At 33.8% G+C, this 24,808-nt stretch overlaps 1 protein-coding gene across 2 annotated transcripts in view; it reads right to left on the bottom strand.

Moving 5' to 3' along the window:
* The window catches only part of cerkl (ceramide kinase-like), a 48,567-nt gene extending 24,225 nt beyond the window's left edge, over positions 1 to 24,342 (bottom strand). The window contains exons 1-2 of one of the 2 annotated variants that reach the window (XM_015358989.2): positions 23,805 to 24,342; positions 10,055 to 10,294 (exon numbers count right to left, since the gene is read on the bottom strand). In XM_015358989.2, the coding sequence (XP_015214475.1) occupies positions 10,055 to 10,294; positions 23,805 to 24,153 (589 nt within the window). In that variant the 5' untranslated portion in view covers positions 24,154 to 24,342. Of the gene's footprint in view, positions 1 to 10,054; positions 10,298 to 23,804 lie in introns of both variants that reach the window. The other variant, XM_015358988.2, reaches the window with a different exon arrangement.
* Positions 24,343 to 24,808: the final 466 nt, after the last annotated feature.

Here is a 24,808-nt window from a genome sequence, read left to right as displayed (position 1 = left end):
GTACCATAATAAGTCATTGCAGTATGTTAGCAGAAAAGAACTTTCTGTATAACTCCTCTAGTCTTATACTGCACAAAACTTCTATTATGTTATGGTAAGAAAACTGTGGTTAAAAATGTGTCAGAACACTTCAAATTGTCAACAGTGTTCGTAATATAAGACGTTAATGTGCTGTGTGTCTATGATTAATCAATCTTCCTGTGGCTTTAAAAGAAAAAAATATGTATTATTAACCATTGGATTCAATCTGTAAATCCACATAGAATTATCATGTTTAAATTCCAATATTGGTAAGCTCAAATCAGAATAGAGAGGGGAATTCAAAACCCGTGATACAGAAAGATTCGCATCAGCAAACCTATGTTACTATGGCACATAATCCTGCATTCGTCTTCAGAGAAATCTCCTTCTGCTCACTGACACTGAGGACTGATGAAACTGATGAAAAGCGAGATGGGAAGGAATATCAAATTACGAGAAAGGCTTCAAAACTTTGTTGTGGGTACAGAATAGGTCAGAATCAGGAGCAGTTAATGTGCAAGTTAATTTTGAATTTCCATTCAATGTAACCCGACATATTCACACTTCTATTTTGCTAAAGTAAAGAATCAAGATTTAGATTTAGGTTTATTCATTTGAAAAAAACCCCCATCACAATTCATCTACATCTACAGCATACTAACAAATATGTTTTGGCCATACAAGGCAGAAAGTATTCTTAACTCAAATACATTTTTTTCAAAGAAAACTAGGATTATTTTTTAAAACCATACTGACATATCTCTCTTCTTAATTCCAAAATATACCGAAAATACATATAGATTCTTATGGTTTTTCTTGGTTATGATGACATGACTCCAGTTCCTTTGAGTGTGGGAAGCTCTTCTTTTGAGAAGAATTGCGGGGACACTCTATCTCTCCTTGCTTTTATTGTCTACATAAACGTTTGCTCATGTACTGTAGATCATTGGGATAGTTTGAAGTTATTCTGGGCAGTAAATTAATCTGTTTTTGGCAGAGTGTCTTTTTACAGAATCACCACAATTAGAACTAACTTGTTTCACTTAGAAAATTATTACTTTTCACTAAGGGACAGGAAAATAATTTCCTTCTCACCACTACTCAAGCAAAATTAACAATAAGTTAACAACAATTTACAAAAAAATATCAATTGACAGTCAATCTACATGCTGTATTTTTTGTTTTATTCCCCTTCATGTTGTGTGCAAAGAGCTTTTTTGCTTTTCCAGAATGTTTTTACCATTTCAAAGTGCAGAATATTTTTAACTGCAGTAAAACAAATTAAGGAGGTGACATATTACTTCTGAAAAGCATTAATTACCTTTCAGTCTGTGGTTAAGAATAAAACAGTTACAAAGAAAATATGGGTGCAATGTCATTTTTCAGACAGCCGTTAATTACCTGCACATTATCTGTCATTGGAATCCACTGAGGGTAAATGGCTTTTAATCTTTATTTGTGTCTCTGAAATGAAGATACTCTATCTGAATTCAATAATACGAATATATAATTAATTATATACATTAATATATGTAGCCATAGAAGTATAGTAGCCATAGTAAGGGCATAGTAATGGCCATAGTAAGGGCTTTTTAAAAAGTAATGTTTGACTATTTATGAGAGATTTGGAAGGCCAGAGTGTATATTTGGTAATCCTTGGAACAGATGTCTTCGTTTTCCATAAATATCCCTAGTTTGTTGGCTCCATTAGCTCAAACTGTCGAGTGAATTTAGAAAGTAGGCCAAGGACAACTGTGTGGGAAAGGTCAGGGCAATGATGAGCAGGGTTCAGGAGGGTCATGAAAAGAAGGGAATTAAAGACATACATGAGATAAAGAAAATGTCTAGGCTAATGGCAGGGTGTCTATTTCTTCAGCAATACTTTAGTGGTTGTATGCCCTCCATAAGGAGGTGAAAACTGAGAAATTTTCTTAGATCTTCTGCCAACAAGTGCATCTGGCTTTATATCATAAATTGGCATTAGCATGCATTAGCTGTGGGGGAGCCAAAAGCTTCTCAATTTCTGTCCCCTCAAGCAGGGGACACTGTAGGATCTGGTAGATAGGACAAGGGATGATCAAGGATAAATCAGAAGAATGATGAAAAATGATTCTATTAACCAATATTTTGTTTGTGTGTACAGTATATTCACTGTTTAAACATAACCGAAAAAGAATCATTCATAGAAGAAAATTAAGATGGTTGTTTAAAGTTTAGAAGTTATTATCAGGTTATAGATCAGAGAAAAAAAAACCTATTAATATTGATAACCATCATTTTATTTAAATTATAACTGCCGTGCATGTGCACATACAGTAGACACTGGGTAGCCCTTTCATTGTTGCTGGTCAGACTAATGAAGTGGAACCTTAAACAGCTGATGTTCAACTCTGTAATTAAATTCTGTAATTAAACAGAATTTAGCTTTCACTGTTGTGCTCATGTACTGTGTATATTTTATCTTTATTTATAAATGGTGCCAGAGATGGCAGCAATTTTTCTATCCAAATGGACTATTATCAGTATGAACAATAATTATATATTGTATGCAGGCTTAAAATAAGGGTGGATTGTTATGTGGTTGACATCATAATTCTGATTTTGTGCACCAAAACTGACAGAAAATGATTTAAGAAACATAAAAAGAATGTGAAAAAAAACATTTGCTTTGCTCTAGAAAAGAGATACATGCAATATTCCAAAAAAAGTAACTGAATTCATAATTACATAGTAAATCTATGGTTTCTTAAAAATGACCTGTAAACAAATCATCTTAGTGTTTGAAATGTAAAGCACAAAACTAGGAACTAGCATAATCAATGTTTCCAAATGAGTGTACTATAACTGTAAGCAATTATGATTTTGGTTGTGTTCTATACAGTATATAGTATACAGGACTACAGTACATGCATCACCCAAAAGTAATAACCTGTTGCCAGAAATAGTGAAATGCCTCTTTATGGGGACAAATAGAAGTCCAGTCATGTGAAAAAGAGAACATTAGTGAATGTTTTTTTTTGCTATTTAGAAATATGTTCCTTGAAATGGTATAGTGTTAATCCACCACATTCATAAACCACAAGATGCTATAATTCTGAATCATTCTGTTCTTGCATAATGGCATTGAACATTAGAACTAAAAGGCTTTTCATGACAGACAGAAAAATGAGGTATGTCTCCTGGGAATATGAGAAGCACAAATGCTCCCCATCCAGTGAAAGTGGTATTGCAATGATGCTGCGCGGACACACATCTGCCAAGCTGTGCTTCCCTTCTGCCGAGAGGCATTTCATCAGTTTCAGGCCTCCCCTGTTTATTAATTTTGTCTCGCAAGTGGACGGCACTGGTTATCGACATTGTTGCTCATAGCTGGAATAAATAGTCTTAGAGTTGCGGTTACTGACTTTGGGGCTTTAAAAGCAGATTCACCTGAAGTTCTCTTACCGAATTCTCCTGTCTCATCGTCAAGCTACAGATAATAGCCAACTGTTCCTCTACCAGTAACAAATGTGCTAATATGCAGCAGTTTAAACTTGATCTATCACAAAGCCAGTGAAGCATGAAAAGGAAAGGTTAGTCAGGCTGTGCAGCACACAAAGGTTTAAGAGATGAAGAGAGTACACTTTCAGATTCACATCTGTGCAAGGTTTCCTGTTTCTACTGCAGCACATTACCAGTTAAGTGATAATACAGAGGAACCTCACACTCAAATATATTGTAAATCCTAACCATGTTAAATAGTACTGCTGCAATACATTGACTTAATTGAAATGTCTTATAGAAGGCAATAAGAAACGATCACCATGGATACGTCCCATGACTTAATGGAAAACCAGCCTGTTAATGTGTAACATAATGCATTCAAACACTTAAGCAATAATATATCTCTCAGAAACAAATGTGTGGGTGTACAGTTGCTACTTATTTATGTTGTGAAATATATGGAGAACAATTCTGATGACATGGAAACCACATGAAGCTAATTTTTTTTTCAAATTGCATATTACTTTTGTTAAAGATGGAACCTAAGCTCCAATAAAATTATAATCTGCTTCTTGCCCTTACTTCACAAGGGTCACATATAATATAATTGTTTAGTCTTAAAGTTATTTAAATAGAAAAACTATATAGAGAGACAGAAAAAGAAAAATCTTGTTAGTGATGTTAGTAATGAAGTTTTATGAGGCAGGTAAAAACTATTCAGAAACTGAAATTGTTTTTTTAAGAACAAGGCTGCAAGAATTTTAGTCATCTTTTACCCAAACCTTGACATACCGTAGGTATGGTATGTTCATTCTGGTATTTATTAACTTTTATCCTGAATTTCAATGCTTAAGATTTTTAGCTCTGGACCTTTTAACACAACTGTACAATGTTTTATAAAGTACATGCATGTGCAATCAAAATACAGTCAACATCTACCCCTGTAACTTAATGGGCACATACTGTACATGATGTTCTTATATTTTAAGTAGTGAACAGAGAGGTTACTGATGTTTTAGAAGCTTAACCATGAGCTAAGTATTGATATTTCAGCTGAGCTTCCATTTGCCAAAATGAGTTGAATAATAATCTATAGCAATTTAAAAAGACATGATTTCCAGTAATGAAGATCACCTGGATGCTATAGAGCTGTTTGTGAAAGAAGTTAACCTGATAATGAAACATTCTGTTTCAACAATCAGCAGTCCAGAGAAGCCAGGGAAATTGACTACCCACATCCTGGATAGCATAGTGTCAATACATGCCAGGACCATCACATCCGTCTAATCCATCTGCTTGATTGTTTTCAGACTGCGGGGGATACAACATGAGAATATCCAAGGAAGAAATGACTTAAGCATCAGCAGAATGACTACAGCTCGCTGTCTACATGAAAATAATTTTCAACCTGAAAGGTGAAAACTCTGTCTTCTATGGGCAAGAGTACATTTGAGATGTGAATAGACAGAGACATGATGGATGAAAACATCTGAAGAGATTGTGGGGATGTTTAAGACAAAAACTGGGACAGTAACAGTACAGTCTTCTGAGATGTAATCTATTTTAGCACAAGTACAAATCTGGTGCAAACAGAGAGCAATCTAACAACTCAGTGATACACTGACAATAATGGACAGTAACAATGTCTTCAGCCAATAGTTATGTCATTATTGCAAGCTAAATTATAAAGTGTCCATTTTTCAGTAAGACAAAACTTCACAGTGCTAGGATTACAATGGCACACATTCTGGAAAATAATGTCAAAGTCATTGCCAGATTCTTTGATCTATATTTTGTTAACATTTACTGTCATTATGCTTGATATCTCTGTTTACAGTACATGTCAGCAAAAACTAAAAAGAAAATATTGAAATGTGTTGATTGCATCACCATATCATGCCCATGAACTTAATATCTGGTGGAAGCAACTTTGGCTGCAGTTACAACTACATGTTTTGTTATGGCTGCCATATCACCTTTGTACACTGGCTTGATACAATCTTTTTCTCAGTAGATTTGCTCAGTTGCTTATAGACAAATGTTTTCAAAAGGATTAAAGTGACATTTTTGACTGGGTTCCTCAAGGACATCCACTTTCATATTCTTAAGCCACTCCAGTGTACCTGTGGCCTTGTGCTTTGGTCATTGTCTTGACGAAAGGTGAATTTTCGTCCCAGTCTAATGTTCGTCCCAGTCAGATTTTCTTCTACAATTAGCCAGGATTTTGTTCCATATACTATATGTTCCCAGCAGTCTTAATATGCTTTCCCATTCCCTTTGCTGAGGAACAGAGCTATAACTCAACCACTGAACTCTATAACTTGTTTTTGGTCTTACATCTGTTACCATTTTCATCGTTACTTGGCTGCTCAGCTTGGAGCGACTGCCTGATCTAGGCAGTGTGTAGCATAAAATTTGAACTTCCCACTTCTTTATGATCAAGCTCACCATGCTCAAAGATATTAAAGGTCTTTGAAATATTTTTCCTCCCTTCTCCTGATCTGTGCATTTATACAAGTTTAATCCCTTAATTGTTTTGGAAGTTCCTTGGTCTTCACAGTTAAATCTTTGCTTGAAATTCACTACATGACAAAGGTTGACTACAGCGATACTATAGGTATAATTATTGTGAAATCAAGTGAACCACTAATATTGTACACTAGTATTGTCCACTCAACTAATTTTATGCATCTAAATTAGTTTAGGTTGGCCTAAACAGGAAAGGGTTTGAATGCAATTGTGACTTCTGTATTTTCTGATCATATTAATTATCTATTTACCTTGGGTTTTTTTTTGCTTTGAATGTGTGGTGTATGATACAGTATGTATAAAAAAATACGAATTGCTGCTTCAAAGAATCATGACTGCAACTTTTAAAACAATAAAATGTGCAAACTGTGCAAGGGTATAAAATACTTCTGAAAGAAGTAAATTTATGATATATATAAAAATAACATTTCATAGCATTTCTGAGATTCATATTTACATAAAATCACGTAAACTATGGATATGAACAAATCGACTATATGGCTTTTTTATCTTAGTATTTTACAGTATGTTGGTTACAGTATCCACGGCTACTGATGGTACATATAACCTGAGTGTAACTGGTAACCAAAGTAATGAAAAAATTTAAGAGCTATTTTCGTAGCTACATTATTGCACAAGAGATAAACAGTAGATATACAGTACAGTAAACAAGCTAGTGGGGCTCAAAGGCAGATAGCTTGTCAATGTAGAGATAATTATGAACCTTTAAATTCAGCAGTGAAGTGATCAGTCAGTATTGGTTTGCATTTTCTTTTCCATGTATTTTATAGTATGACTAATGTTGACATTGCTTACATTTGTAATTTATTTGTAAATCTGTTCTAAGAAGAATAAAACATGATGTACAACTATAATTGATCATACTTTAAAAGAAAAGAAAAAACTACAAATGTAATAAAAATACTAAATTCTGTTTTACATTCTCTTATTTCTTAGTGAATATGAATTCAATTGCATAATAATATTCTGCCATGGATGTACATACAGCAACAACTGTTCCCCTATGGATGAACTGACACATTGTGTGTTTTTTCTTGTTATTGTGTCTGATATAATCGCAAAAAGGATCAACTTGATCCTAAAGTATAAATATAAGCACTGGCAAGAATACCAATGAAGACTTTTTTTCTCAGGAAATAAGTCAATGGCTATCATGAGGGATATGAAGTAGCTTGATTGACCTGCCCCACAGAAACTGCATTCATAATCTTTGAAAGGGGTTTAGAAAACTCTTAGGCAATCTACATACTGTCATTGGAGGATATCAGAAGACGTCCTGATTTGCACAGGTGTCACTATTGTGGAAAAGGTTCTGTAAACTTTTTTTTCCCTCATAGTACAGCTCCAGTTTTGCCAGTGAGCAGGTTTAATCTCAGTGTTGTGTACCTCAGCTGGACCTCTGCATCTCATGTGTCATAGCACATCACATGGCTTGTCAGTGCATTTAAAAGCAGTATAATTTTGTTTCCTGCATTCAGAATTCATCTTAAAAGGAAGGTTTTTAAGGCTCACCTTTTGTCCTGGGTGTCAGATAGACACACCCTCTATTGTGTCAAATTATTTAGGGTTCCTTGGGAACAGTCTGTGTTGTAGAACTGTGATGTACTCGGCAGAGTTAAGCAATGGAAATACAACTGCCGTAACAGGTGAGGAGTGATTTAGCTTCTATAATCCAATGCTCAGAGTTTCCCCTTAGGGAGCATGAATCAGCAGCAGTGACTTAATAGTCTATAAAACAACAAAGATAATCCTGCTATAGAAATAAAGCAATCTTTTATTTACTATTGTGAGAGGCTATCAAGGTATAATTTCGGCGATCAGTCATGCACACCAACATGTGGCACAGCCGATGTGTTTTCCAGATCTGCTAATGTGGGAACCTAATGTACTGCAAGATACCAGTATGTCTTTGTTAATCAGTGCCTGATTTTTTTTTGCAGTTTCAAGAAAACGGCCAAATAATTACAGGAAAGGTTACTGAAAGGGAAATTGCCTAGTGCCACCCACTACAGACTAATTTGCTGTCATTGTTGATCTAACCTCAAACTCCAATGCTTTATTTCTGAGACCTTTTCAGCAATTTATTTTTAGCAGCTGCAGAAGTGATAAGTTAAATGGCATTTCAAACCATCATCTAGTACAGGATTGGTCATTTGCAGTGGTTAGGTATGCATCTTATTACCCTTTTTTTATTACTACCATACAAAGTCTGTTATTCCTTGGTGCTGGTTTCGCAGATTACAAAATAAGACTGTGCCATGTCCTATAGCTTCCCTCAAGGCATGTTATGATAATTATGGTAATGAATTCTCTGTTCACAACAAAGTAAAATACACCTTTCTTCTGCAATTTTCAAACAACAAATAGCAATATTCCTTTAATCCATAGAAGGCAAGGAGGATTTCCACCTAAAAATAAAGTTTTGTCAGTCTTTGTTTACTAATAGGAAGAAAGGATGGAAAGTGAAACAGAATGAACCAACTAATTATAGATGGGATTAACAAGAGATGAGTGAAGCAAACTGATCACTTTTTATTTCCACCTAGTAAGTAAAAAGCAATTCGTCTGAGTAAGAGCTGGAAGGTTACATCATGCAGCATTAGCCGTTGTAACTCTGAAACTCTAATTCAAAGGATTAAGCAGTCCAGTAATAATGCCACAGTTGTATTATCTCCAGACTTCGTCTGCCTCATCAGACCCAAAGGATTTCAAAACCATTCATTTCTAAACTACATTAATTTATGTAAGTCTTCAAGGTTTTATGAGAGAATTGGGTTTAATCTTACTATTTCTCTAAATTATTATCATTACATGAGTACTTTATAACTATATATATATAGATTGCCATGGAGATACAGTGAGTCTAAAGGTGGAACAGGGATGTCTTAATACCTACCTACAGTAGATTGAAATGAAGCTAAAGTATTTGCAAATTGTAATACAGTAGTGTCTCATGACAGTTTGTATTTTAGTACCAAATCTACTAATAACACAATGTACTGAAAGTGTAAAGACATTATTCTAAAAACAGAAATGAAGTCCTATTATGAAAATGATTAAATCTAAGAATTTCGGGAAATGCTTCTACTACTAAATACTCTACTTTGCTAACGACAGAAATGGCTGTTTCTTCCATTAGGCTCCAGGATCACTAAGTAGCTAACTACTACTAACTACTTCACAACAGAATCCTTTAAAAAATGGCAACAGCAATTTAAAACAAACTATATACTTTATCAAGATATATTTATAGGAGTCCCAGATTTCTTTTTGCCACAGCGCCAGAATTTTAAGTATAAGAAAAAGAGACGGCTGGAGTAAAGGAATCTGTCACAGGCTCTTAAGATTTTAGTTTCCTCTTTCATGAATTAATTTGGTTTCAAAAACTTTTGCTTATGAGCAAGCAAAAGCCTTATCATAAAGTTGAAAATAATCTGATACTCACTGACAAGGTTTTCTTCAGCATACTTTTTACATTGTATGAAAATTAATTAAATGTGTCTGCAATCAGCCTTACATGTCATATACTACTCTACAATACAGCTAAGTCAAAATACCTCATAGAGCACTCTCTTCTTAAAACAAATACAGTGTGTTAGGTTACACAATACAGATATGAAGTTCAGTTTGATCTGTAAATATAGTCAAAGTGGCAGGAAACTGTTTACAATGACAACCTTATCTCTTGTACTGTAGGTAGGTCTGCACAAAGAAATGCTACACACAAGAAAATGAAATGCAGGAATTAAATTGAGAAGAGCTTGAGTGTTGGAAATGATTTCCACAAGCTTTTAAACATCGTTTCTTCCTTTGTGCAAGATTGTCAAATTAGGAATCCTCTCTTTATGTTTCCAAAAAATTTACAGCAGATCAACAGTTATTAAATAAATGTAAAATCAATCCTTCACTTGCTTTATAATACAAGTGCAAATCTTCATTTTAGAGAAATTAACTGCTTTCATACAGTAACTCCAAGCAATGGTATATGGCAAATACATACCATTTAATAAGTCCTTCAGATGTTTGAACCAGACTTCACAGTGGTCCACACTGAGGTTGCTGAGATGGATGGCATGGTCCTTCAGTTTTTTTCCTTTTCTGACACATTGGAAGAGCGTTATTCCTAAAAGAGTCCCGCCTGTCTGCTGGCCCACAGAACGGCGCCGTTTTAACTTGACAGCAAAAATGTCCTTCAGCTCCACATATTCGTCTTGATTTGTTTCACTTGCTTTGATGTCTCCTGCTGAAATGTACAAAGAACATGGCAGGACAATTACCAATTTTCTACGCATACACATTTATATAGTACATATAAAAAAAATCAGGTATCTGAATAATCATACCATTTTTAAATGTGCCCTCCATTTGTTTTTTAACCTAGATGCCCCTAGAAAGGTCTGCAAACATGTTTTTTAACCGATACATCCAGTTGCTCTGCAATATTATCTGGAGAGTCTGATAAATTAAGTTATTGTCTATCTACTAATATGTTTAGCATTCTATCTTGTGAGTTCTGGAATTTAACATTTAGAATTTAACTTTTTATCTATGATGCCTCAAGGTGTCCTCTGAAGTAACTTCTAAAATAGGCATTTAACTATGAGAAAACACAAGGGGAGCACTTTTTGTTTAAAAAAAGGAAAACATAAAAATGCCAGAAACTCTTTCTGTATTTATTCACAAAAACATTCTCTTTAATATTCAAATGCATTTCTTATTACTCAGTTCTACATCTGTCAGTTTGTGCTTTTTATTTTTAAAAATATTCAATTTTATTGTGCCGTTTGTTATGTTAAAAACTTCCATTTTAAATTGTATTATATTGCTGCAGTGATACTGTGAATGTGCTTATGCTTCTGTATTCCCTGTCACCTCCAACTGAACATTCTAATTATTTGATAAAGTCTGCCAATTAAGCCACATTTAGAAATGTTTCAAAACTGCAATAAACATTAAGTCGATGTACAATCATATCTCTAAATATGTCTGTATCTTCCCATTTAGAACTCTTGCTTCATTAGGAGGATGTTGTCCGTAACTGCGTGTTTCAGAACATTAACTGCCCTCTCACATTACTTAGTAAGATACTGGGCACCATCTGTTCATGCGCGGGATTTAGGTAGACATCTCTTGGATATCATGCTATTTATTTAACTTCACAGCCTCTTCCTATTGTGCCATCTACAAAAAGATTAAATTAAATAAAGATAATCTCTCCTGACAGAGCATTCTGTCAGCAGGAGAAAGGACAAACTGCCCTACATTCAATACTTGAATTTACAAGGAAACATCGTCATTTTGTAGTGCTTAAACAGAAAGAGGAATAGTCCAGAGCACTTTTTTTTCTTAAACATTACAGTAAGCCGAGGCCTTGTCTAAATCAATCTTGGCACATCTGCCTGACGTAAACCGTAAACAGGATTAGAGTTGGATTTATCTGCTTGATGCTAATTGTGTTCACAGTTTCTGCACATGTCCACTTTTTTTAAATACGGCCTTTAAAATAAGCTTTCCTGATATAGGAACCTCTGACAGCCATTTTTAAATGCATATGTAAGTTAGGTCTGTCTATATTTCATAGAATTGATGATATTCTGTCTTGGCACTTGCAACTACTTATTAGCTAATTCCCCAATTAAGAATAATACAATTCTGTTTGAATATGCCACACACTGTGCAAAACCAGTAGGATGCAGACAGCAATAAATCTGAATACTCTTTAATATTGAACTACAGACCTGTTATTTATATCTTTAGAATTGAATTAACGTCCTATTGAAAAACAAACACTGGCAAAAATGTTTACGGTTGGCAGAAAGAAAAGCCAACAGGAAACATGGTTCCGTCTTTAAATTTCCTTCTTTAATTTAATACAGGTTATGTCAAAATATAACTGCAGTAAATATGTTTAGACGGAATTTAAATTGATATTTCATTAATTCTGTGGAATTTAGAAGGCGGAAACCATACTGCATACAGTATCATATATTTAACATGTTTCACTTTAATTGAACTCATGCTCAACATGAGTTCAATATTTACATGAAAAGTATTTTCAAAACACTTTTGTGTTCCAAAAGTTTTACAAAAATTATTCTGAATGGGGTTGTTGTGTACAACTGGTATTTAATATTCCTAATTTAATCTGCATTTACATACTGTACAAACAAGAATTATCAAGAAAAATGCTATAAAGAATATACAGTACAACATTACCTAACATTTCAGAAAGATCACTTTAGTTTATAATGGGAGCTACCCCTCATTTCTAAATTTATAGTGCTCATCCACATAGGAGAATACTTAGATATGTTGATTTCAATAAAATATTTTTGCTTTAAATTATACCTACAGTAAGTCATCCACATTAAGCTTTTATTTTTAGGTAAGCAATTACCTATGAACGTTTTTCTCTCTATCAATATAAATAATTATAATGCACAGTCTAATTAAATAAACGTTTGCAATCACTGTGATGAAGTGAGCTGAGAAAGGATTTATTATGATTGCTAATAATAACTTTTATCAATATGCTGTATTATACGGAGTGTTCTGAGAATTCAGAGTGATTAAGACATACCAGATATACTGTAGAGAGAAAAAGGGTTATTTTTTTCTTTATGGGAGCTATTATTTATGTCTAAGTCAGTGGGTTTTCTGTGTGTTTAAGTTGCAGTCCATTGTCAACAAAATGTAAGTTTAAAGGCAGAATTTCATTTCTCAACAATTATCTTTTATGTACAAGAAAAAACTTTCTTCAAACCCCTTTACCTTCTTCAGTACCAACCTCTTGGCTCAACAAATCATAAAATCCCTCTTCCAGTGCCTTTAGCCATCAAAATGGTACATTATGTCTTTATATATTCTAAGAAAGGAAGACCTTTTTAGGCCAAAAAGCACAAGTTGCTTTCAACCAGATTAAAAGTAATGCAGAAAATTCACCAAGATGGTTCTAGCTAACATCACTCCGAAAGGGTATTGTGTTTGGGGGGGGGAGGTAAATTCATCCATCCATTTTCTAACTGCTTTATCTAATACACATGGGAGAGCTGGAGCCTCTCCCAGCAGGCAATGGGTACAAGGCAGGATATACCCTGGATGGGATGCCAGTCCATCACAGGACACACACAGACACAGAAATAAACACACACACACACATTAACACCAGGGCCAGTTTTCCCAGAAGCCAATTAACCTACAAATACTGTATGTCTTTGTACTGTTCGAGTAAACCAGAGCACCCGGGGAAAACACAGGCAGAACATACAAACTCCATGCAGACAGCACCCAAGGCCCGAAATTGAACCCAGCACCCAGCAAATTGAACCCAGCAAAATCCTCAACTGCACAATGACACTGTGTGACTGATCTGCTGTTTCATGTTACTTGATAGACGTAAACGCACATTGGCACCCCCTTAGTAGGCATGCGCAGAGGTAACAAAGGTGATTATTCATATGGTGTCTAAATAATCAAATACGTAAATATATATACAAGATAGTTTCATCAGAGTATTCATAGTCATATTGCTGCAGACATGTATTTTTGTGACTGATTTACATATTCTTAGTGCTGAGTATCCCAGCTAATAACAGAATATTATGTAAAGCACAACATCTTTTTTAAGAGTATGAACTTAAGTACTGTAGGTAAAATATTAGATGAAATTACATATGATAAACAAAAGAAGAGAATACATAATGATTATTCAAATAGGTACTGTATAATAATATGGCTTCATTTTGTTAACTCTTGTATCCGTTTCATTATCTAACTGCCTATAATGTGTTAACAGCATTAAATATTTAAATGTAAGGTAAATATAGCCCTGGTAGGCTTCAACAGTCTGTACAGCATAGATCCAGATTCTTCTGCATAATGTTTTTTAATAACTATTTTTACTACATAACTTTTTAATATTAAAATGTTGATGCTAAATTACAGTATATGCACAGAATAGCTAGCAAAGCTTATTTCATCCTTAAATACTGTATTTCAAATAGTACCTTAAAAATAATTCAGGTGGGTAGCTGAGTCAACATGTGTAAACTGCAAAGGAACAAGTAAAGGTTTATTCCATGCTGAAAAGAGAAAAAATGTTTCAGCCATGGAGCCTTCTTCGGGTGTCACATGTGAGTATTGGATTGATAGGGTAGCCTAACATAATACTGCCCATGCAGACCTCTAGTGTTCCAAAGCATCCTTTATATGTCACGGAATACAAAACTGATGCATGGAAAATAAGATCACCTTATAAAATCCAGGACTGATTACATTTATATCAAGTTCAGCCAGATTAGTAGTAATGCAGGCCTCTCGGTAAACTGCTAACACTGCTCTGAAGAGATGCTGTGGCTGGGAAATAAGAGTAAATCCACCATCCAAACTCCTCCACTGTACAGCTTAGACTGCTCAGAGCTTAACTCCTTAGATTCTCATTCTTATAATCTACAGTATAATTCTCAAGATACAGACTCTAGCTTGTGGTCATCGAATATTTTGAATATTATTTGTACCATTCTTGCTTATACTGTTGTACTTATTTAATTGGCACTGTTTTTCCATTGATGTGATCAAAATATTACATAAAAGTTTCACTTACTGTAGCTATAGAAAGAACTATAAAAGTACATTAAGAATGATAAAAGTAAGAGGGATTAAAAAATAATGCACATATGTTCATTCTTTATAAAGTAAAAAGTACGTAACCTAAGCTTTCAACCAGACAATTAACGTACATTATAACAAAATGTGGCAAATAATGTGAAATAGAGGCTTCTTAATTTACAGTTTGCAAGACAGTGTGACATACTCCAGAAACTTCTGAGCAAATGTAAATTAAAGGGCTAATAATCTGATGAATCAAATGCAGTATATGTCTGTTGTTTTTAGACACCAGTTCTCACATAAACAGCAGTTTAAGACTCTTTGTTATTTTGCTGGTGATTTTCATGTCTCTTTTAAACAGGGCTGCTTCTGATTTAGTTCTCTGTGGCATAAGATTGTCCTTATGTTCAAGGTCATTTTTTAATGGGAGATATAAGAGTCAGGATCAATAGGACATGCCTGGTGAATATGTCTACACAGGAACACATACTATTCTGCTTTGTCTTCCTGTTGATTTGCTTTGTTCTTTTGTACTTGCAGATTGTTCTTTAATCAATGTAGATATTAGACTTGTACTATATATAATAATGGTGCATTTATTCGCAATCTATGATTAAATCAGTTTACTCCAATGTTAGGACAATTAAAACTTACAAATTAATCCTGTGTACAACAAGTTGAAACATTTTTATTGTATTAAATGTATAATACAGGTCCCATATTATAATTTTACAAATTTCTGAATTGTAAATTTTAAATTTCTGAATCTGTTTAATTGTTCAGCTTAGAATTGGGTCAGGTTTATAGTACTGTATATTTATCATGCCAAACATGCTGTATATGATACATACTGTATCTATTTTAACAGTTTCCCAAGCTACTATTTTCAATGTATTGAGTAGGAAATCTTTATTACCTATATTTAAATTGAATTTATTAAATATTTAAATTTAAAACTGAATGCACACATTTCTGCGCTGGTATTTGAAATTTATGAAGAGATATGATTGCTTGAAGCAAACTGTGGTTTACAACCTTGCCACTGTCATTTTTTGGCAAATATGAGGCTGATTTAAAATGACATGATCGGAACAGCCCTTAATTTCAGTCACAGTAAGAAGTCCAAAGATTAAATAAAACTGTGCAGTCTTCTAGAAAACTTTATTGCTTCCAGATGGATACATGCTTCCTCCCAGCACTGATCGTGCTCACTGTGTACATGGGGTGCCATTTTCATATCATCATGCAATTAATGATTTGACAAAACACATCAATTTTAAACAGGATTTAAAACATTAGAATAATCTAATATAACCAGTAGAATGATTGGCATTCATTCACTATAGAAAATAAAAAGGACAATATCTCAAATATTCTAAACAAATTTCAATCTCAAATACAATATTACCATAGTGTGACAGTTTGTGACCTTTTGTGAACTTTACTTGGCTGAATCCTCTGCAAGAATATGTGTATTGCATGTTCTGAAACAAATATTCGAGGTTTCTTAAAGCTAAAACAAACAGGCACTCAAAAGTAATAGAAATTCAATGTTTTTTTGTAACCCAGCTGCACTTTTAAGTTTTCTTCCCAGATGACAGAAATATTTAAGCAAATATGTTTGCCTTTTATAGAAGTATAAAATAAGTTTTATTTTCCAATATTATAACGTGATTAATGCATAGTGTTTTTGCAAACCAAACTAATATTGTATACTGAAAACTGTCCAAGCAAAAAAAGGCTTTGCCAGGTCAGATTGCATGCTCTTTGCCCCATGTTGTGTTGTGCCATGTGTTGCCCTGCATGCTGTCTAATACCATATTTTCCACCTGTGCCTGTAGAGTTCTGTGTGCCCAAACTGACACAACAAATTCAATATTTACATTTTTATATTACTGTTTTCCAGCACGCAGGAAGCAAACAAAGAAGTCAAACGTCTGTTCCTTTTGTTAAATTATTTTTATGGTGTACTTTGTATTCGTAATACCAAGGAGCAGCAAATTAAACTTCAATAGTTGAGACACATAAAATGCAACTAATTACCTTATTCAGTAAAAACATTAAAATACAGCAGGAAGATAAAAAAGAGTCTTTCGTTGTTCCATTCCTGAGAGATACAAAATCTTTTTCTGAACATATACTGTATAAACCTTCAAGGATTCTTCCTTCTACTGTCAAAATGCCTTCTATGTGGATGTTCGTTATCAGTATAAATATGTTGCAACTGAAAATAACTTAAGAGACTCCAGTTCTAACTGGTGACTCATAACTTTAATTGTACTTTAATTGTACTTTCACACACAAAAGAACTATGAAGTGCATCTGGAAGTACATTTTGTGCAAGAATGTATTGTCTTACACAATATATTTGCATTAATTATAGTAAGGCTAATGTGCTTACCAAATTTGTGCTTTTCTACAAATTGGTCTTTATGCCATCAAGATCTGTTTCTAAGAGACAACTAATTGAATGGTTTAACATCTGTTGCTTTGAGATTTCTACAGCTAGCTGTCACTTTAAGGCACCTAAATAAACTATACCAAAGAAGAAAATCTCTGGAATACCAATCATGATTTTTCCCCAGTGTCAACAAATCATGTTTAAGAAAATATCTAAGAATGAAATTGAGATTATCAGTCATAATTTAGCCTACACTGTATTTAAACTAACACAATACAAGCATACTAAAAAGATGAGAGGAGAGGTAAACAAATGAAATAACCAAGGTTAGATATGCTACAGTATATTGGTGTACTAAAACTAAATCACTTTTACTTAAAAAGGAAGTTAAATCGTTTTTTAAAAAACATATTTGCTACAATATCTAACATTATAAAGCTACAACATGATCTATTTAAACACCCATGACATAAGGTAGGAACAGCTTCTGGTATCATTATAGTCATTCTACCTCAGAGACATAGTGAGTCACAGAAAAGATATTAAAGCAGACTCAGTGTTTATTAGACAGTGGGATGTAAACTAAGCCCATAATGATTGAAAAATGTTTGTCACTTTGTCTTCTCCCTGGACAGCACAAAAGAGGATCAAGTAACCTCAGTGGTACAATTAATTTCTGAAATTTGAGGAAAGGCAGGTCTTAAGAGTCATAGAATCATGAAAATAAATGTATAAAGAAGTTGTCTTGCTGGTCAATTAAATTCCTCAAAGCCACAATAAAAAAGGGATAGAATCAGGGTCTTCCTAAGCCTGAAAACAACAATAAAACAACTATTCTTTGAAACACGACCTAACACAGGGATTATAATAAGTGATCAATCTCATAAACAGTTGACCTTTATTATGTTTTATGTAATAATTCCATTAATAGAAGCAATAAGCTATCATGAACTCAATAAAATTGACTTAATCAAAACTTAATTTACATTTTGTGTTCTTTAATAAATAAATAGGTTTGTAACATTGATGATGGAGTGAAGAAAGTGATGTCTGTCTGATCTGAGGTCACAGAATAAAAATAACAGGATAATATGGATACAAGATGGAGCAACAACAGACTTAAAGGGTATGAAACCATACAGAAATCCACTGCTGTATGCTGTCTGTTGCATTTTTTGTCCACTGAAGCTTTTTGTTTCCATCAGCTTGGCAGGATTTGAGACCACAGAGTGGACCATTTTGTACCATTCGCTTTGGTTATTAAATCACTGCTATAAATCGTAACTTTGTTCTGCAAACTACATGTGATTGTTATGTTCCAGTAATTAAAGTACTACAGTACTTACAGTAACACCTGAATTGGGAGTGAATAAGAGAGTCTTTCGCTTGTAAAGCAACATCTGATATGAAATAGAAAAAAAATAGTAAGCAAAATCAATATGAAAAGCATTTCATGTAATTGGTAAAGGAGATAAACAGAAACAAAATCCATCAAAAGATTATAGCCTTGACGTAAAAAGAACATATAATCCAGCTCAATATATTTTTTTGTTTTAGGATTATACTGCCTTGCCCTAGTGACTGTGTTCTCCAGATGAACTCTGTAGCAATTACGGACAAACATTTGGACACAGTTTTGACATGTAAGGAAAAAAATATTCTGTTATATAAATAAGATCCTTTTATCACTATTCAAATGTTTCAAACAGTCTTTACACAGTAGAGTTGATTCTCCCCTTGAACCTCAGGTCAGAAAATATTTAAGACAATTGACAAAAAATATCCAGACTAACCAATTTACAAATGTATGCTCACCAATGTGGAATACAAGATATACAGTAAGAGTCACTTCATATAGCCAAAATGTTTGAGTGTGCTCCCAGTTACACAAAGGACACAACACTAACACTGGATCACTGGTTTACTAAGCATCAGGTAGGTAGTCCATGAAGATCAGTATCGGTGTACTGTACATAACGTTTGATTATTTTTAAGTAAAACATACTGTAAGTGTATGCTTGTTGATTACCTATAGACTCCAAATCACAGATCATAATCATTACAGCTGCAACAAAACTGTGTGAGATAATAAAATTATTGTATACAAATTGATCTGTTGCCCCCATTGATCCTATTGTTTATCTTATGGAACACTAGTAAATATTCCCATTTAACTAAATTACCAAGCTTTATTTGTAGAAATCCAAAAAGGAATTAATTATCCATTCGCTTTTCATGTTAGCTCATTCCTCAATTATCATATGGACTGTATTTGTAACTCTGACATTAAAATGTATTGTCGTGTTCTGTAACACAGTGTTCAGGCTGCATCTGTGGAACCTTTAGCTGATGATAAAGTAATACTGTTGTTTATCATTTTAATAGATCATTAATTTTTAACAACAGGGATAACAGCATTAACAAATGCATTAACTAACATTTCAAGACTGAAATGGAGCATTTAATTTGATTGTTGTTTGTGCTGCATAGAGTACAACCAATCTTTGACTATGGTGAAATAAAACAGTGGTAGTGATCAACATGAAATTTTATCACTATATCTTCCTAATTTACTTTTCTTATGTTCAATTGTTCTGAATTCCTAATGGATAGAATGTGCAGAAATGATCAAAGGATTAGTCAGATCTTCATAGTGTTTTGTTTTTATAGTGGTTGAATAAGCTTGCTTTGTGTGTTAGTGCACCACTAGAAATAAGCGTAAGAAATTCTGTAAATTAAATAGTAGACGATTGTATGAAGAAATACATCAGTTGTTGAGCAAAACAAGATTTAAAAATCTTCCATGAAAATCTGACAAGCTCACTGTGTTTGACATGGTAAATTTACTTCAGCATTGACTAATGATTCTTCAGTCAATCATCAAAAATTAAGTATTGTATGGTTTATGTACCTACCAACTGTGTTTCCTCTACTTCAATTACAGCAAGCTTCTTTGAACATACACCTTTTCCCCAAAAAACATTGCATTTTTCTGGAAATTCAACCCAGACATGATTTTCATTTTTCTACAAAACCAACATGTCAGCTGATTCACAGCAATGAAGTAGATCATTTTTGAAGTTGAATAAAGCATCTACAAAAGGTTATACTGCTAAAAATTGAAACAAATATATTTGGCTCTGAAGTCCTATGTACAAAATAATGAGATATGAATAATCCCTTGCCTAGATTATTCTAAAATTGTTTCTAAGTATTTAAGGAAAGAATAAAATTATAATGGAAAAGTATTATGCTTATGTTGTTTTCAAGGTTCATATTTAATCATACTATATGGCATGAACTGTACTTACCACTAGGATTAATCTGTTCAAATATGCCAAACCTTCCACTAAATCTGGAGGACAGAGGACACTATTAGGATAAAACATCCCCAGGCAGAAAAGAATCACATAACCATCAAATAGAGAAACACAGCATATTAGTGCTTCCCTGTCATTTTTTGGCAGTTTTGTGATAGCATTTGGTAAAGGCCATAGGGGGTGATTAGATGGATGCTTTCTTTGTAATGAGAGTTCTGGCTTAATAACATTGGCTTGCATCACAGACAAAAAACACTGTCTATTCAGCTTAAACAAAATAAAATGAAAGCTTTACTATTTCTAAACTGGATTGTAAATGCTTTCAGAAACTCTACTATACAGTAAAACACAACAAAAACAAGGCCACTTTAATGTTACCAATGCTACCAATGTAGGACACATTTAAGATTTGTTGTGTTTGGTTTTATTAAAACACTCATATAATTGTATTACTGAACTCCTAAATAATAACATTTACTTTCCTTATGACTGAGACAACATGTAGATAAAAAGAAATATACTTAAATTACCCTTGGCTACATAAAATATTAAATAGGCAAATGTTGTAGACATTTTTAATAAGAACCAAGAAGGTGAAGTAAATTTACAACTGAAATAATAACCATTTGTTCCTCATGTTTAAGGAGAAAAAAAATATTAATTTAAGTTATTAAATTATTTATAACTCATATAAATGAATGTTACATTTACAGCTAAATTAATAAAGATTGATTAAACTATTTAATATAGTAAAAACAGTGCAAAATATGCAGATTTGTAAAGTAATATCAGACAGGAGGTGCATTTTTTGAGTATCATTTACTTGGACATTTGCTAACTGTCCACAAGACTGACAGATGCCTTACTTTAGGTGGTCATAACAAACGGCTGGTGTCTATTACAAGCACATCTGTTCCACATGACTTTTTTGGCATCATATCCCTTGTCATATTTTGTCTATTTTCTGTGTTTGCTTTCTATTCCTGCAGTATTGTACTATCACATTTTCACTATTCCATATAGATATACATTTATAAATGAAAAAGATATGGACTTGAATATTAGATACACCATTTGCAAATCACACATGCATACGGACTTACTGATAAAATATTATTGTTATACTGTATAGATTTAGCAGACAGACCATCTGACACATTAAGCCACTGCTTTGAACACAAGATACTAGAACAGTGAAGAACATGAATGGGGTAATATTCATGCAAGGTAAAATACAGTTCTCATCAAAAATACACAATGTATGTATTCAGATTTTTTCTTGTAGGGACATAGCATCTTGAGGTTCTACAGCAACAAGAAAACTTTTTTTGAGACTATAATAGCTCAAAATGTTTCTTTTACTATCCATTGACCCATCTATCCTAATATAATCAATTTATTAGGATTTAGGTAAAACAGAGAGGAAGGCAGTTTTCTTAACAATGTTTAAAATTCTGAAACTCACTTGGAAGTGTTGATAATAAAACATCAGATGCCATTCAAGATTGATATTAATTTGAATCTTCCAAAATTTTAATATGATGTATTTGTAGAGCTGTGTGTTCAAGTGTGACTGAGTACACCTTAAGGTATGTGTATGCGGATCTAAAAATTCCATTTGTCCCAGCAATGAGGATTTCTAAAGGCTCATTTAATTACTTTGTGGTGCAGCCCCTGTACAGTATATGCATTATTTTCACAATAAAAATAGATCAAACGTGGGCAGAGAAAAAAAAACATGTGAAATTCTACAAACTAATCTCTTTACAAGTTGGATCAGGATAAGATGAAAAACAAACAACAGTTGCCCATGATACAGATACATTAACAAAATATAATGCATCCAACAAAGAATCTTGATAAAAAATAGAAGTATTAAAAATAATTTAATGGCATGACTTTCAAGTGAACACTGAGATGGAGTGGTGGGATGTACTGTAGGATATTTTTGAAGTTTGACATTACATCGATTTATTTAAAAAATGTATTGGTGAATATTAAACAAGTGCTTAGAGTTCAAATAGTGGATCTCCTAGCGTACAGATCTGGTCAGTAGAAATTCCTTTTGCCTTGTATAAAGTGCGAGGCCAAATGCATGCACTAGCTAGAGCCTTTCATTTCCATTCACCCCCTATCAGTTAACAGATGTTTCACACTGCACTCAGACAAAGCCATAATTGTGAAGTACATACTAGGATATGTTCACCCACTATCGTGTATCTTCCTAACTCTTCTTAGTGCTGTCACCTCAGCTTTTAATCACTCGGCCGTCTGTTAAACACATTCATGCAAATTAAATTACATTTTTACTGCACCTTCTTTTTCATCATTTGGTAATATTCTATATCACCAGTTGTATCACTTTCAAGTAGGAAAATAACTGTTTGTGGGGCCCTAAAAATGAAAATAAACATGGATTTTTAAAATGGTCTTTCTCCATTTTAAATGGTCCTGTTCTGTCTAATGGACCATTGAACTGAACAAGACACTTTAAAATGAACAAAAGCAATTGAAAAATTACAAATTTACTGTATTTCTTATGTTCGAACTTTCTTTACTACAAACTTGAGCGGTGCTTTCAGTGGAATTGTTTTAAACATAAAAAGTTCACAAATGTTTGGAATAATTAAAACAGACTAAATAAACACATTATATACCAGGATAATTACATATATTGAACAAATAGAATGTATCTTTTGTAAGCTTCTAAATCACCTTATGTTTGTGCACTTTTTCTCAGAACAGAGATTTGGGATCATACCAGTTTGATAGCGTTCTAGGCCTACTGTGGCTTACCTAAGGTATTTGCTTAGAAAATTAACTTAATTTTATTGTTTGGATACTTTAACCTACACTGTGTACATGTTATATATATATATTTCCACACACAACTACATAAGACCCCACAGACCCCTCAAAATGTTGTGCGATTGATTCATTTTAATTTTCATCATGGAATTAACCTCTATGTGTTCTTGGTATCTCGAGCGCTGATGCAGCTGTCCAGTCGCACCTCTAGAGAGCATTTACTGCATTATAGTTAACTTTCTAAAACTGCGAAAACACAAACACACCCTTCATCATACTTTGGTGTGCTTTGGAATACAAAGCTTTAAAACTCACTCAATCGATGTTCCTAAAAAAACAAAAGTGATATTACTAAGTATTATGAACTAAAGATTTAACTAAAGAGTGTTTAGCCTGTTGTTTGCAATTTTGAGCGCCGAATGTTTTGGATTGTGTACAGGTTTTAAGAATACAAAAAATAAATAAAAGCGCAACATATCGAGGGTTTTCATTTTCAGGACCTTCTCCCTTTATTATAATTCTGCCTTCTCGCATATTTTATTGCATGAATAAAATGAAAAATAGCAGTGCCGCTCGTATTGCCATGGAAACAGAGCAAACACTGCACAACCCACCTGTAGGGGTCTCGGGTTGGATCTGAGTCCATATCACCCTGGTCGCTGTCAACACTACGTCGCAGCTTCTTTTTTCTATCTGAAATATCCCTCTGACAATCGGCTCCTCGGTTTCAGCTCTTTGATCTGTATCTCCTCGATTTCGCTCTTCTGGATCTGAAGCTACGGAAGCGGCTGTGAAGAGCTGCGGGACCGAGAACGATCGCTGTTGTTCTCGTTTCTTTTTCTTTCTCTTCTTGCCTGGATTGTCTGTGCTGACTGGAGACACCGGTTGCGTCTCCTGTAACTCTTCTAAGCTCTCCGACCAGGCATTTAGGATGTTACCGCATCTGCGAGGGGACTCAAACATAACTTACTTATTCCTGGAGCATAAAAATGAATAACTAGCACCTTTCTGTGGGAATATTTTAACAGGTCAGCGCGCCCCCCTGATGCTGCTGTGAAACTTCCTGCTTGGTGTCTGTTTGGTTTCAGTCAATGCGCGCTCCCGTCGGGCGTCTGCAGTTCTGGTTACGCGCCTGGTCAGCCACTGTTCCCTCTCTTGTCCCTCCACAGGTATACAATAACTGGATTGTGTAACGTTTTTTGCGGTCTGCAGTCTAATATTACATATTATACATCCGTATCAAACACACGCATCCCACTATCAATTGAGATATAGAAACTGAATTTTTACAATTCATCCCAAGAGAATGCAGTCCATAAAAAAAGAATAAATCAAGAAAAATATATGATTTCATTGGACATTGTTTACTCATACAATTACACACTTCCTATAAAATAACTAAGTCCAATTTAAAGTTGAACTAACCAGACCTTAGCAATTACCCTGCATAGTATAGCAAATATGGACATCTGAGGCTATTTTGCAGGCTGAAATTAAGTACAACTATAATCTTCAGCTTGAAAATGGTTTAAATCATATAAGTATAATTGGTTTTAAGTATAGGCATGCCATTAAAAGAGAATTTAATCTTACAGACCTATCGATTTGTTAACTTTTT

Source organism: Lepisosteus oculatus, chromosome 12, assembly GCF_040954835.1.
Source record: "Lepisosteus oculatus isolate fLepOcu1 chromosome 12, fLepOcu1.hap2, whole genome shotgun sequence".
NCBI classification, from domain to species: Eukaryota; Metazoa; Chordata; class Actinopteri; order Semionotiformes; family Lepisosteidae; genus Lepisosteus; species Lepisosteus oculatus.
This window is presented reverse-complemented; position numbering and strand designations above follow the sequence as displayed.